Here is a 13,781-nt window from a genome sequence, read left to right as displayed (position 1 = left end):
CACAAACTGGGAAAAGATATATGTAACTCATTAATAAAGGATTGGTATTCAGAATTTATCAAGAGTTCTTACAAATCAACAAGAAAAAGACAAATAGCTCAGTAAAGAAAAAGGAGGGCAATGATATAAATGAGCATTTCACAAAAGAGATACGAATAATCCATAAACAGAATGTGCTTAACTTCATTGATGATCAGGGAAATGCAAATTAAGATTACAGTGAGAGAGAAAGAGCAAGTGTTGGTGAGAATGTATATCATTGACTTTTCCTTCTTTGGCTGGCTGGCTTTCTTTCCTTTTTTTTTTTTTTTTTTTTTTAAAGATTTTATTTATTTATTCATGAGAGACATACACACACACACAGACAGAGAGGCAGAGACACAGGCAGAGGGAGAAGTAGGCTCCATGCAGGGAGCCTGATGTGGGACCCGATCCCAGGACTCTGATCCCTGAGTCCTGAGCCAAAGGGAGATGCTCAACCGCTGAGCCACCCAGGTGTCCCCTTTCTTTTTTCTTTCTTTTCTTTCTTTCTCCAAGCCCAATGTGGGGCTTGAGTTCACAGTCCTGTGCTCAAGGCCTAAACTGAGATCAAGAGTCGGTTGCTTAACTGACAGAGCCATCCAGGCACCCCGAGAAGGTGTATCTTTGGAATCACTTATATACTGCTGATACCTTTTTGTTTTTGCAGAATCTCTTTATTTTTCCTTGTTTTCTGCTTGAATATGTGCATACCCTGTGACCCAGCACCTAGGGAAGCACTACCCTGAGGGCTGATGTGTCATTCTTGTGCCTGGGTCACCTGTGCCCAGGCATGTTTGTGGATAAACTCAATCCCAGCACAGTAGTTTTTAGAAATGAACATACTACATCAAAGCCAAGAGGTCACGAAATCAGTTTATTCATTGGGTCTGCCAGCTATAAAGAAAAGATCAAAGTGTGTCATGTAAGGGTATTGTTTCAGTTTTTGTTACATTATTTATATATTCACCTATGTATGTTTTATTGGGTTATAATAGAAATTTTTTCTTATTCTTGGACATTGTCAATGTAATTTGGAAGCCACTGCCCCAGAAAAACTTCTGCACATGTACATCAAGAAATGCACAAGAATGCTTATATTATTGTTTCAGAGTTAAAAACTGAAACCAAGTCCATAATCCATCAATAGGAGAATGGATAAATGTTCTCTAATCATATAGTGGATATTAGAGAGTAGTGGAAGTCAATAAGCTGTTACTACAGGCAACAACGTAGCTAAATCATAGAAATTGATAGAAGTCAGTTGCAGAAGACTATATAGTTGTTTGTTTTGTTTTTTTAGAGAGAGAGTGTAAGCAGGGGAGGGACGGAGGGAGAGGGAGAAAGAATCTTAAGGCTCCACAATCAGCATGGAGATACCAGTGCAGGGCTTGATCTCATGACCCTGAGATCATGACCTGAGCCAAAATCAAGAGTTGGATGCTTAACTGACTGAGCCACCCAGGCGCCTCTAGTATATCATTTTTATTAAGCTCTGAAATAAGCAAACTCATATAAGGCTAAATAAAATTCAGGACTGTGGTTACCTCTGGCAGAGAGACAGGAAGATGTGATAGGAAAGACACACACAGCTATTCATTTGGTTATACTTCATAATATATATTGTATGTATTAAGTGTTAAAATATAACACAAAGTGGGGTTGGAGGGCTATTGGACCTGGTTTGTGACCCATACACTAAGACAGGGCTAGAGGAACAAGGCTGAAAGTTACAGTTTCCTCTAATAACAATAACTAACATTTGTTGTGTCCTGGTGAAGGAGAAGGCAAAGGTGGAAGAAGCTATTCCCACATACCCCCTCCATAGCAAACTCCTGTTCTTCATTACCAGAAATAAGAGTGGAGGCCGTGGAGGCTTCTAGGAATAATTCACTTATTCAGCACACATATACTGAGACCCTTACTTTACCAAGTCTTATGTGCTGAGGCTCTGGAAAGAAAGTAAGACATACCTCTCCCTCAAGGCAATGTGAGTTTATTTGGAAATAGTTGGAGGAATAGGTAATTACAAGGTCCTGTGATAAGTGCAGTGATAAATACCTAGTCCAGTGAAAGTGAATTATTGAGATGTAGGGTAGTAGGTTTTATCTGAGGAATATAAGAATGTTTCAAAAGCAGAGAGGCTCATGTAATGCACAACATTTGCAGATTTTAAAGAAGAAAAAAAAAAGATATAACCAAGTAACAGAAAGCATTTTGTAGAATCCAGTAGTTATTCATGACAAAAGCTCGGAATAGAAGGAAAGTTCCTTAATATGATAACAAAACTTACAGCAAATATTAAACTTAATATTGAAACTTCGGAAATACTCTTCTTAAAGTAAAAAAAAAATAAAATAACACCTGCTATTGCTTACTCTAGATAATTGGTTACCTGTGCACATACACAGTAATTGAGAGAATTACACAGTAATTCCTATAAGAATGTTTATTGCAATGTTGTTTAATAGTGAAAATTATAGTCTACCTAAACATACATATATACACATATATGTTCTTTTATGTGTATATATATATGTATATATAAATTTAAAAGAATCGTTAAATTCATTGTGGAGTAAAACAGTGAAGAATGAATGAATTAGCTACTTCTATCAGAGTAGTTAAATCCCAGTGTTAAGGGGCACATGCTGGCTCAGTCGATATGGCATGTGACTCTTGATCTTGGGGTCATGAGTTCAAGCTTCATATTGAGCCTAGAGCCTACTTAAAAATAAATACATGTTTTAGAAAAAAAAAAAAAAAAACTTGTCTGAAGTGACCTAAATTTAAAAAAAAAAAATCCCAGTGTTGACTAAAAAGTAAGGTATAATATTAACTATATTCCCCATGCTGTACTTTTCATCCCCAGGACTTAATTATTTTATAACTAGAAGTTTGTACCTCTTAATCCCCTTGACCTATTTTGCCCATTTCCCCCAGTCTGCTTCATTCTGACAATCACCAGTTTGTTCTCTGTATTTGGGACTTTCTCTGTTTTGTTTGTTCATTTGTTTTGTAGATTCCACATATGAGTGAAATCATATAGTATTTGTCTCTCTCTGATTTCACTTAGTATTATACTCTCTAGATCCATCCATGTTGTGGGGCACCTAGGTGGCTCAGTGGTTGAGCATTTGCCTTTGGCTCAGGTCATGATCCCAGATCCTGGGATTGAGTCCTGCATTGGGCTCCCTACAGGGAGCCTGCTTCTCCCTCTGCCTATGTCTTTGCCTCTCTCTGTGTGTCTCTCATGAGTTTAAAAAAAAAAAAGAGAGAGAGAGAGATCTCCAACCATGTTGTTGCAAATAGCAAGATCTCATCTATGGCTAAATAATATTCCATTGTATATGTAAAACCATGTCTTTTTTATCCATCATGTATCAGTGAACACTTGGGTTGCTTCTGTATCTTGGCTTATTATAAATACTGCTGTAATAAACATAGGAGTGCATATATCTTTTCAAATTGTTGTTTTTGTTTGCTTTGGGTAAATACCCAGTAGTGGAATATCTGAATCATACAGTATTTCTATTTTTAATTTTTAGAGGAGCCTCCGTACTGTTTTCCATAGAGAGTGCATAGAGAGTGGTACATTGTGCCAACAGTGCACAAGGGTCCCTTTTTTTCCATATCCTAACACCTGTTATTTCCTGTCATTTAAATATTAGTCATTCTGACAGATATGAGGTGATATCGCTGTGGTTTTGATTTGCATTTCCCTGATGATCAGTGATGTTTAATAACTTTTCATGTGTCTGTTGGCCTTCTATATGTTTTCATTGGAAGAGTGTCTATTCAGGTCCTCTGTCCATTTTTAATCAGATTATTTTTGATGTTGAATTGTGTGAGTTCTTTATATATATTTTGAATATTAGCCCATCATCAGATATATCATTTGCAAATATCTTCTCCCATTCAGTTGGTTGCCTTTTTGTTTTATTGGTGGCTTCCTTTGCTTTAATACCATATATTTTTATGGAAATATTTATAAGAGCATGTATGGGAATAATAAATACAGTTCAAAATAATGATTACCTCTGGTGGGAGAGATGGGACTGCAACTAAGTAGGAATATACAAGGGCCTTCAGTTAGAAATGACAGATACCCACCATTTGCTTCAACGTGGATGGAACTGGAGGGTATTATGCTGAGTGAAGTAAGTCAGTCAGAGAAGGACAAACATTATATGTTCTCATTCATTTGGGGAATATAAATAATAGTGAAAGGGAAAATAAGGGAAGGGAGAAGAAATGTGTGGGAAATATCAGAAAGGGAGACAGAACGTAAAGACTGCTAACTCTGGGAAACGAACTAGGGGTGGTAGAAGGGGAGGAGGGCGGGGGGTGGGAGTGAATGGGTGACGGGCACTGGGTGTTATTCTGTATGTTAGTAAATTGAACACCAATAAAAAAATAAATTAAAAAAAAAATAAAAAAAATATAAAAAAAATAAAAAAATAAAAAAAAAATTTTATTTCTTAAAAAGAAAACATCTGTAGGAAGAATGGCAGTTTATGAGTGATAAAACTTGTGTGGTAGGCATTTCTTTTCTTTCTTAGATAGGCAGAATGACCCATATGAGCAGAGGTAGAGAAATAAGAACAGTGGTATTCAAAGGGGTTAACCCTCAACCAGTCCTAAAGGGTATGTTAGTCCCATTTGGCAGTTGAGCAAAGACTTAGAGAAGTTTCATAATTTACCTATGTTTGCACAGCTGTAGTTTGCAGAGCTGGGATTTGGACCTAAGTGGTTTGGCACCAAGTCCCATTCTTAGGGGAATGCAAAGGGAAGGACACATCCAGTCTCAAATGAACTGAACATGCGGATTGTTTTATTTGTGTCTCTTGTAGGAAATGATCCGACTAGATGAAGTCCCCAATCTGAGTTCTTTAGTATCCAATTTTGATCAGCAGCAGCTTGCTAATTTCTGCCGGATTCTAGCTGTTACCATTTCAGAGATGGATACAGGGAATGATGACAAGCACACCCTACTTGCCAAAAATGCTCAGCAGAAGAAGAGCTTGAGCTTGGGGCCTTCTGCAGCTGAAATCAACCAAGGTAAAGTCTCTTAAGTTTTCAAAATTTTGAGATTGTGGCTCTGAGACCCTTTCATAAATTATCTGCTCTTTCAGTATCCCTAGAGATTGATTTATGTGAGAGCTCCTAGGGTCCACTTAGAGTATGTAAATTTTGTGTATATCTGTTCATTATTTTAGGAGGCTAAGTCCATAACCTTTATCAGATTTTTGAATGGATTCAGAATCTCAAAAAAGTTAAGAACCAGGAGCACCTGGGTGACTCAGTTGGTTAAGCGTCTGACTCTTGATTTCAGCTCAGGTCATTATCTCAGGATCATGAGATCAAGTTCCATGTCTGGCTCTGCACTGGGCATGGAGTGTGCTTAAGATTCTCTCTTTCCCTCTCCTCCGCACCATCTCTCTCTCTCTCTTAAACAAAAAAAAAAAAAAAAAAAAACCTTGTTGATCAGAATTACAAATACACATACCTTTTGATCACTAAGCCTTTTCTGGGCCTTTATCCTATAGGTATATAGGATGTGATATATACAAGGTCATTTATTGCAAAATTGTAGTAACAAAAGACCAGAAACAAGACTACTTAATTTCTAGAATATTTATCTAATGGGAAATTTTATAATTTTTAAGAAAAAAGAATGAATATCTGTGTACTGATACAGGAAAATATCTCCAAGATATATTACTGTTAAAAAGGGAAATGCAGAGCTGTGTGTATAGTATGATACTTGGTGTGGTAAGCAGAGACGGGGGAATATTTGTTCACATATAGTATGCATAAACTGAAAGCAGGCACAAGAAACTGAAAATAGTTACCCGTTGGGGGTGGCTGGAAATGAGGTAGATGACAGCAGTGGAAGTAAGACTTCTTAATGTATTATTTTATATATTGTTTGATTTTAGAACCCTGTGAGTATGTTAATTACTTCCCTACCTATTGCTTTTTGGTAGCAAGAGAACTTTTTCTATTTCTATACTGGTCTAAGCAGATTTGGGGGAGATTTGGCATATATCTGTTTTCGTTGTAAGAGTATAGATGATCCACATTTGAACTAAAATATTTATGTGTCTTAAAAGCTCGTTCTTGAACATGAACAGCCTGCAACATATAGCTTTGTGCTATATGTTGGGTTAACTGAATAACCAAGGTGAAATAATGAAAACTTAGCATTAAAAAGCAGAAATAGAGAGTGATGATCATCCTGTGACAGCCCTGAGGATGCTTTGAAAACAAATACTTCGTTTCTGAAGTCCAGTTGACTGGATATGTGATTTCTCGGGCTTAGCTCTGTAGAATTGCTAAGTGCTACACAGCAGCCTCCCTTCTAAATACTGAATATGAATCCTCTGTTAACTTGGTGAACATTCTGGTTTTAGTTATGAACACTAGATGGTCATGACTGTATTTCTAGGTTATTAATAAAATTTTACATGTTTTAGTCATATGTAAAAACAGAACTATATGAACTCTGTGGACCCAGGTTGGTGGTTCCCTCCAGGCTGGTTTTCCTTCCTGAATCCATAGATCCAAGGCCTACCTTGGTCTGTGTAGGCTTTTCTTCCCCTCCCTCCTTTCTTATGACTTTTAAGGAGTACTCATTTTAGTAAATCATAAAATATACATTCCTAAAAACGTGTGAATTTTGTTATGACTAAATTATACCTTAAAGCTGATTTAAACACATTGACAGGGATGCCTGGGTGGCTCAGCAGTTTGATGTCTGCCTTTGGCTCATGGTGCGAGTCCCACATGGGGCTCCCTGCATGGAGCCTGCTTCTCCCTCTGCCTCTGTCTATACCTCTCTCTCTTTCTGTCTCTCATGAATAAATAATAATATCTTTAAAAAATAAAAAATAGACAAACTGACAAAAGGTCACATTTGTAGCAAACATTGAGCTAACTGCATTACCTAGAAATGATTTTATTTACTCCTCCAAGCAGCCCTATGAAAAAGAGATTAGCATCACCATTGCATAGCTTGGGAAGCTGAGGGTCATAAAGGTTCGTCATTGGATACTTGTGTGTGCTGGGGGCACTGAGTCACTTTCATCTTAGTTTCCCATTTAAGGAATCTGTTCTGGAAGATTATTTTTATCCTGTTGGTATCAATTACCTTCACATACCTGTTTGTAAGCTGCCTTAAGTGAAACTAGCATTGCCCATCATTCTTGGAGGTTTTTTAGCTAGTTGGTCTTTTAGTTCACAGAGAGTTAACCCTAAACTCAGATTTCTTTAATTTGGGCATTTAAAAAAAATAGTCTTCATAAAATGTCTAAGTTCACTTGTATACCTATGTGGCTGACCCATGAGATAATCTATATGTGATGTCTGCTTGTAGCTTTTGGGTTAAAGCTTTAATAAATGTATTTTAGCACATGATGTACAGGGTCTGACCTTTCCCAGCTTTCTGACCATAACTTCTGTTTCCCTGCCCCCCACCCCACACACATTTTTCTCCAGCCACATGCCCTGGGAAGGTCAAGGTGAACATAATTAAATCACAAGTACAGTGAGAAAAGATCTTAGTTCTCAGTGTTGTCATGCCTTAATTGAACTCCAGTACTAAATAGTTTTAAATAGAGGCATGTGTAATAATCATCCCAGGCTGCTATAACAAGATACTGTAGACTGGGTGGCTTAAAAAACAGAAGTTCATTTTCTCACTATTCTGGATGCTAGAGGTTCGAGATCAAGATGCTGTTGGCATTGGTTTCCGGTGAGGCCTTTCTTTCTAGCTTGCAGTGGACTGGCCTTCGCACTGTGTCCTCAGGTGGTCTTTTCTCTGTATGTACAAAGAGAAAGAGACGCCTGGTGCCTCCTCCTCTTTTATAAAGACACCAGTCCTATTGGATTAGGGCCCACTGTTATGACCCCATTTAATTACCTCCCTAAAGGCCCTGCCTGTATCCAGATGCAGTCATATTATGAATTAGGGCTTCAACATAGGAATTTGAGAGAGGGGACACAATTTGGTCCATAATAGTATGGAAAGTGGACATGTTTTTGTTTTGTTTTGAATAAACTGTGGCTGTTTTCTTGCCCAGCAAAATAATGATTTATACTGTCTTCCTGGAGATCCTATAATAATAAAAATGTTTGAGCCCTTTTTGGATTTCTCAGAATTACCAGTTGTTCTTCTTTTCATTCAGATGGGAACAGATGGTTTCATTGGGGGGGAAAAAATCATTCAAAAATTTAGTCAGAGATGTAGATGAAGTCACAGGCCAGATAATTATCAATTTATAGGTGACCCTAAGCTAAGAGTTGCTTATTTTTGTAACACGTGAGCTAGGACAGAATTCAGAATCCTCTCAGCTGGAAAGTAGGGTCAAAACTGAGGAGGAAAGTTTACGGGAATATTTCAAAATACTGATGTTTTTACAAATATGAGGAGAGAAAAGGTTTGCTTTTGCAGAAATTCTCAGAAGTTGTAGGTGTTTCAGTTGTCAACCAGTATAACATTAACCATAGTGTGTGATCACTGTCAGTAAGGCTGTGCGAGTTACAAGGACACTGTGACACTGGGTACCAGTTCCCTGAGGTTGTGTATAATTTGATGAGCATAATTGGGCCAATGATTTTTTTTTTTCCTGGGGAGAGATCCCCTAGCTTTTCATCACTTTTTCAAGAGATGAATGATTCACAAAGGTGCAGGAATTTCCAGGGTGGGGGTGGGAATCCCAGAACCCTGAATGCTGGGGAGTTCACATCTGAGGGGCTGTGTTGAGTGTGCAGGGTAGGAAGACTAGGTCTTAGGAACTGTCTTGTGAGGAATAGAGAAACTGCAGCTATTTATCCTTGCAGAAAAGAGTTTGAGAGCAAAAATCCAGCTTTGGAAAGATTTTCATATAGAATCCACTCTTTATTTTTGGGGAAAAGTACTATGTATCTAAAGTTTCTTAAATATATATGGGTCTATCGTAGAAAGTTTGTTTTCTTCCTTGTGGCACCCTCTTATATTTTCTCACATGTCCCTCCAGAGAAATTCTGTACATGTCCAGTCAGGGGGATGGAGGAGGGAAAGAGATTGGCTTCTCCCTATCTGTATAGATGATAGTATAAAATAGGCACCATTCTGCCCTTTGTTTACTTTATCTTGCACAGCATTTTATTCCAGTACATATAGAATTATGTGATTCCTTTTTACAGCTAGAGTATTCTAATATTTGGGTATACCACAATTTATTTAACCAATCCCTGATAGATGGAAATTTGGCTTATTTTTAAATCTTTGTTCCTACAGATAATAGCCTTGTGTTTGGAGTATGATGTGCTAGATAGATATTTCCCTTTTAAGCTTTGATAGATGTTCACAGGTTAACCTTCTGAAGAACTTACTGGTTCATCTTCCCCCACTCTATACGCTGTTCCCAGTACAACACCTTTTTTAAACTTCTCAAGCCAATAACTGAAAAATGATATCTCAAAACAAAAAAGCTATCTCCATGTATTTTTTCTAAATTGAAGTGAGTGTCACATAACCAAATAAACTGAACAATTCAGTGGCATTTAGTATGTCTACAGTTTGTGAAAGCACATCTCCATCTATTTTGAGAAATTTTCATTACCCCAAAAGGAAACTGTGTACACATTAAACAGCTGAAATTCACCATTCTCCCCAACCCTGGCAACTGCCTGCTTTCTTGTTGTCTAGATATTTTAGAAATGGAATCCTACAGTATGTGACTTTTGGTATCGTGCTGCTTTCACTGAGCATGATGTTTTTTAAGTTCATCCATGCTGTAGCACATCAGTGTTTCATTTCTTTTTATGGCTGAATAATATCCATTATTTGTACATACCACAATTTGTTTATTCATTCATCTGGTGATGGACATTTGAGTTTCCCCATTTTGGCAATTGTGGAGTAGTGCTGCTGTGAATATGTGTGTATGTGTATGTACTTGAGCACCTGTTTTCAGTGATTTGGGGGATATACTTAGGAGTAGAATTGCTGGGTCATGTGGTAATTCTATTTTCAACTTTTTAAAAAAAGGATTTTATTTATTTATTAGAGATTGTGCAGGAGCATAAGCAGAGGGGAGGGGCAGAGGGAGAAGCAGACTCCCCACTGAGCAGGGAGCCAGACATGGGGATTGTTCCCAGGACATTGTTCTCAGGATCATGACCTGAGCTGAAGGCAGACACTTAACTGACTGAGCTACCCAGGCGCCCTTGTGTCCAACTTTTTGAGGAAAAGCTAATTTTAATATAGTTTTAATTAGCTTTTTTAAAAAAATGAGGTCAGACATGATAGTCACTAATTTATAGAGGATGGAAAGGGGGTTAAGATTATTTGCTGAGCTCTGTGCTGGAACTGAATTTATATGACTTTGTATAATCATAACTAATTAGTTTGTTGTAATTGTAGTTTTATTTTTGAAAATCTTTAATATTCTTTTGAATATTACTTAAAATTTTTTCATTTAAATTCTTCACACAGAGACATGCGTATGACACATACGACATTATAATAATACCTGTTTGGGCAGCCTGGGTGGCTCAGCGGTTTAGCGCCGCCTCCAGTCCAGGGTGTGATCCTGGAGACCCGGAATCGAGTCCCATGTTGGGCTTCCTGCATGGAGCCTGTTTCTCCCTCTGCCTGTGTCTCTGCCTCTCTCTCTCAGTGTGTCTCTATGAATAAATAAAAAAAATCTTAAAAAAATAACCAAAACATTTAAAAAATAATAATAATACCTATTTACCCATCACCTAGCTTCACCTGTCAGTACCTCTTTATCTGTATCCCCATTCACTCTTCCCTACTCTACTTTGAATTATTTTGAAGTAAATCTCAGATATCATGAAATTTAACCTGCATATGTTGCAGTGTTTACACAAGATAGTGACTCTTGTTAAAAATAACCCTGACACCATATTATACCCCCCAAATTAATAGTAAAATCTTGCTGTTATGAAGTACCTATTAATTCAGTTAGATAATGCGGTCACATGGTTCAAAAAAAATCTACAGATTCGAAAAGGCATTCATTGAAAAGTTTCTCCATCACACTCTTATTTCCAGTGGCCTAATTCTCTTTGCCTGTGGCAACCACTGGTGTTTTCTGTCATTCCAGGAAAATTTAATACATGTATAAGCAAATACATAGAGATGTTAGTCCTTATTTTTAAAGAAGGTTAAATGATAGATCAAAGATCTACCACTTGCATTCCCCTGCCTCCTCAGTTTATTATGTTCTCTTATGCTGATCAGAATTTCCATTTTACTATTGTGACCAAAATGGGATTAGAGAAAATAAGAGTTGGGTGATTATTCAGTTTCGTTCTTTACCTTAAAAACAAAAAACAAAAAAAAAAACAAACAAAAAACCCCTCCTTTCTTCCTGCTAGTACATGTTTGTTACAGGAAAATCAAACTAGAGAGAAGTGGTTTTAATAGCGTTTATATCCTCTCTTACTCAGGAATGGCCACATAAACATCTTGTTGTAAAACCTTCATTGTTTATATGTATATTCTGTGCATATTTTAAAGAAGCAAATTTTTAAAGAAAATGGGTTTAAGCCAGTATTGTTTAGTAATTTTTTCTCTAGCAAGTAGATTTAAACATTTTTTTGAGTCACTCTATGTAAAGATATATGTCTTTGTTCTTAGTGTTTGTCGTATTCTATTGTAGTGGAATTTATTGTGTTTAACAGACATGCTGTTGATGATCATCTTTACCATTTTGCTGTTGCAGAAACCACATCAGTGAATATCTTTGTACATGTGATTGGTTATTTCTTTGCAGGAAATCCCCAGAAACGAACCTCCTGGCTCAAAGACATACAGGTTTAAGAAATTAAAGTGATTCCAATTTATATTTCCTCCAGTAGATGTAAGAGAGCCTATTTCCCTGCACCTGCTATTGAACTTGTTTCTGTAACTTAAGTACTATTTTACCTTGGCTTAGCATTTCATTTTGAAAGGAAACTCTGACTAGCTACTGTCAGATTAAAAATCATTCCTATCATGCAGGTAAGGAACAGGCCCTTTATTCAGAGCTTTAGAGCTGGTTTCTGTTTTGAAAATGCACTATTTTATTCTCTCTTTGGCAGCGGCCCTTCTCAGCATCCCTGGCTTTGTTGAGCGGCTTTGCAAGCTTGCAACTCGAAAGGTATCAGAGTCAACAGGCACAGCTAGTTTCCTTCAGGAGTTGGAGGAGTGGTACACATGGCTAGACAATGCTTTGGTGCTGGATGCCCTGATGCGAGTGGCTAATGAGGAATCCGAGCACAATCAAGGTACTTGGGGTCCGTTTTCTATGAGGTGGGGACCTTTCCCTTAGACTCCTTGGAGCCATTCTTGACCTCTTTTCCAAGGAGGATTAATTAAAATTTGCTCAAAGAAATTTCTTTAGGGAAGTCCTAGATCATAACTGTTAAGATACTTTTGAAAGCTGATGACAGAAACCTCTTTGAACTCTCTCAGTGGATATGAAAGCAGAGAGAAGGGACTGGCTGAATCCAATAACCAGACCATTTTTAGGAACTCAGAGAGTCCTTTCCATGTCTCCTCTTCATTCTCCATGGTTCTTTGGTGTTCTCTTCTCACTGTTCTAATGAGTAGGCTCTTAGTTTCATCAATAGCTTCGTGGTAAAGGGCTCTGGCCCATCTTGGGTCTGTTGCTCAACCCTGAAGCATTTGATCCTAGCCAGCAGGATGGGGTCAGATTGTACAAACCCAGGAATTCTCACTGTAAAAGTGAAGAGGAGTTCTATTTCAAGGATGGCAGGGTGTGAAGCTCTGTGGACCTCCCCATTGCAACTATAAACAAAACCTATAAACAACAACAAAAACCATCCATGTAGGGCAGCCCGGGTGGCTTAGCAGTTTAGCGCTGCCTTCCGCCCAGGGTGTGATCTTGGAAATCCGGGATTGAGTCCCACGTCGGGGTCCCTGCATGGCGCCTGCTTCTCCCTCTGCCTATGTCTTTGCCTCTCTCTTTCTCTGTGTCTCTCATGAATAAATAAACAAATAAAATCTTGTAAAAAATCCATTTAAATTCTATGGAAGTTGTTCTAAGAGCATACAGTAAACAAGGAAATCTTTAAGATAATCTGCTAAAATTCAGAACACTGAGAGTCTGTGACATTTGAAGTTTTGCTTGTTGGAGGTTCCACTGTAAGCAGATGTGGCCAAAAAGATAACCCTCAACAGGACATGATTCCCAAATAAGGAATATGATATTTCACTGTTGAGGAGGAGGGCAGACCTACCAGCTTTTCTCAGCCCCTCCAATTCCAAGTTGGAGAGGCTGAATTCTTGATGACTGTACCCTTCAGGTCAGGGGCTCCCCAATGCAACTTTATTAAGATATAATAGATTTATGGCATTGTATAAGTTTAAGTGTATAGCATGTTAATTTGATATATATTACAAAATAATTACGGTCATAGCATTAGCACCTTATCCCATCACATAATTATCATTCTTTTTTGTGGTGAGAACATTAAGATCCACTTTATTAGCATCATTCAAATAATATTAGCTATAACGACCATACTGTACATTGGATGCCCAGAACTTGTTAATCTTATAACTGAATGTTTGTACCCTTTGACCACTATTGTCCTATTTCTCCCAGCCTCTGATAACCAGCATTCTATTGTTTCTCTGAGTTAGCTTTTTTAGATTCCACATATAAGAGATATTATTATACTCTCCGACTTATTTCATTTAATTCACTTATTTCACATAATGCGAGGGGCTCCTTTCCCTTGCC

General features: G+C 37.7%; 1 protein-coding gene across 2 annotated transcripts in view; it reads left to right on the top strand.

Moving 5' to 3' along the window:
• TRPC4AP (transient receptor potential cation channel subfamily C member 4 associated protein) overlaps positions 1-13,781 on the top strand; it is a 69,057-nt gene that overhangs the window by 29,915 nt on the left and 25,361 nt on the right. For both annotated transcript variants that reach the window (XM_038572091.1, XM_038572089.1), the window contains exons 7-8: positions 4,872-5,079; positions 12,115-12,300. In XM_038572091.1, the coding sequence (XP_038428019.1) occupies positions 4,872-5,079; positions 12,115-12,300 (394 nt within the window). The remainder of the gene's footprint in view (positions 1-4,871; positions 5,080-12,114; positions 12,301-13,781) is intronic.

Source organism: Canis lupus, chromosome 24 (assembly GCF_011100685.1).
Source record: "Canis lupus familiaris isolate Mischka breed German Shepherd chromosome 24, alternate assembly UU_Cfam_GSD_1.0, whole genome shotgun sequence".
Taxonomy (NCBI): Eukaryota; Metazoa; Chordata; class Mammalia; order Carnivora; family Canidae; genus Canis; species Canis lupus.
Note: the sequence above shows the minus strand (reverse complement) of the source record. Positions and strands in the feature narration are given on the sequence as shown.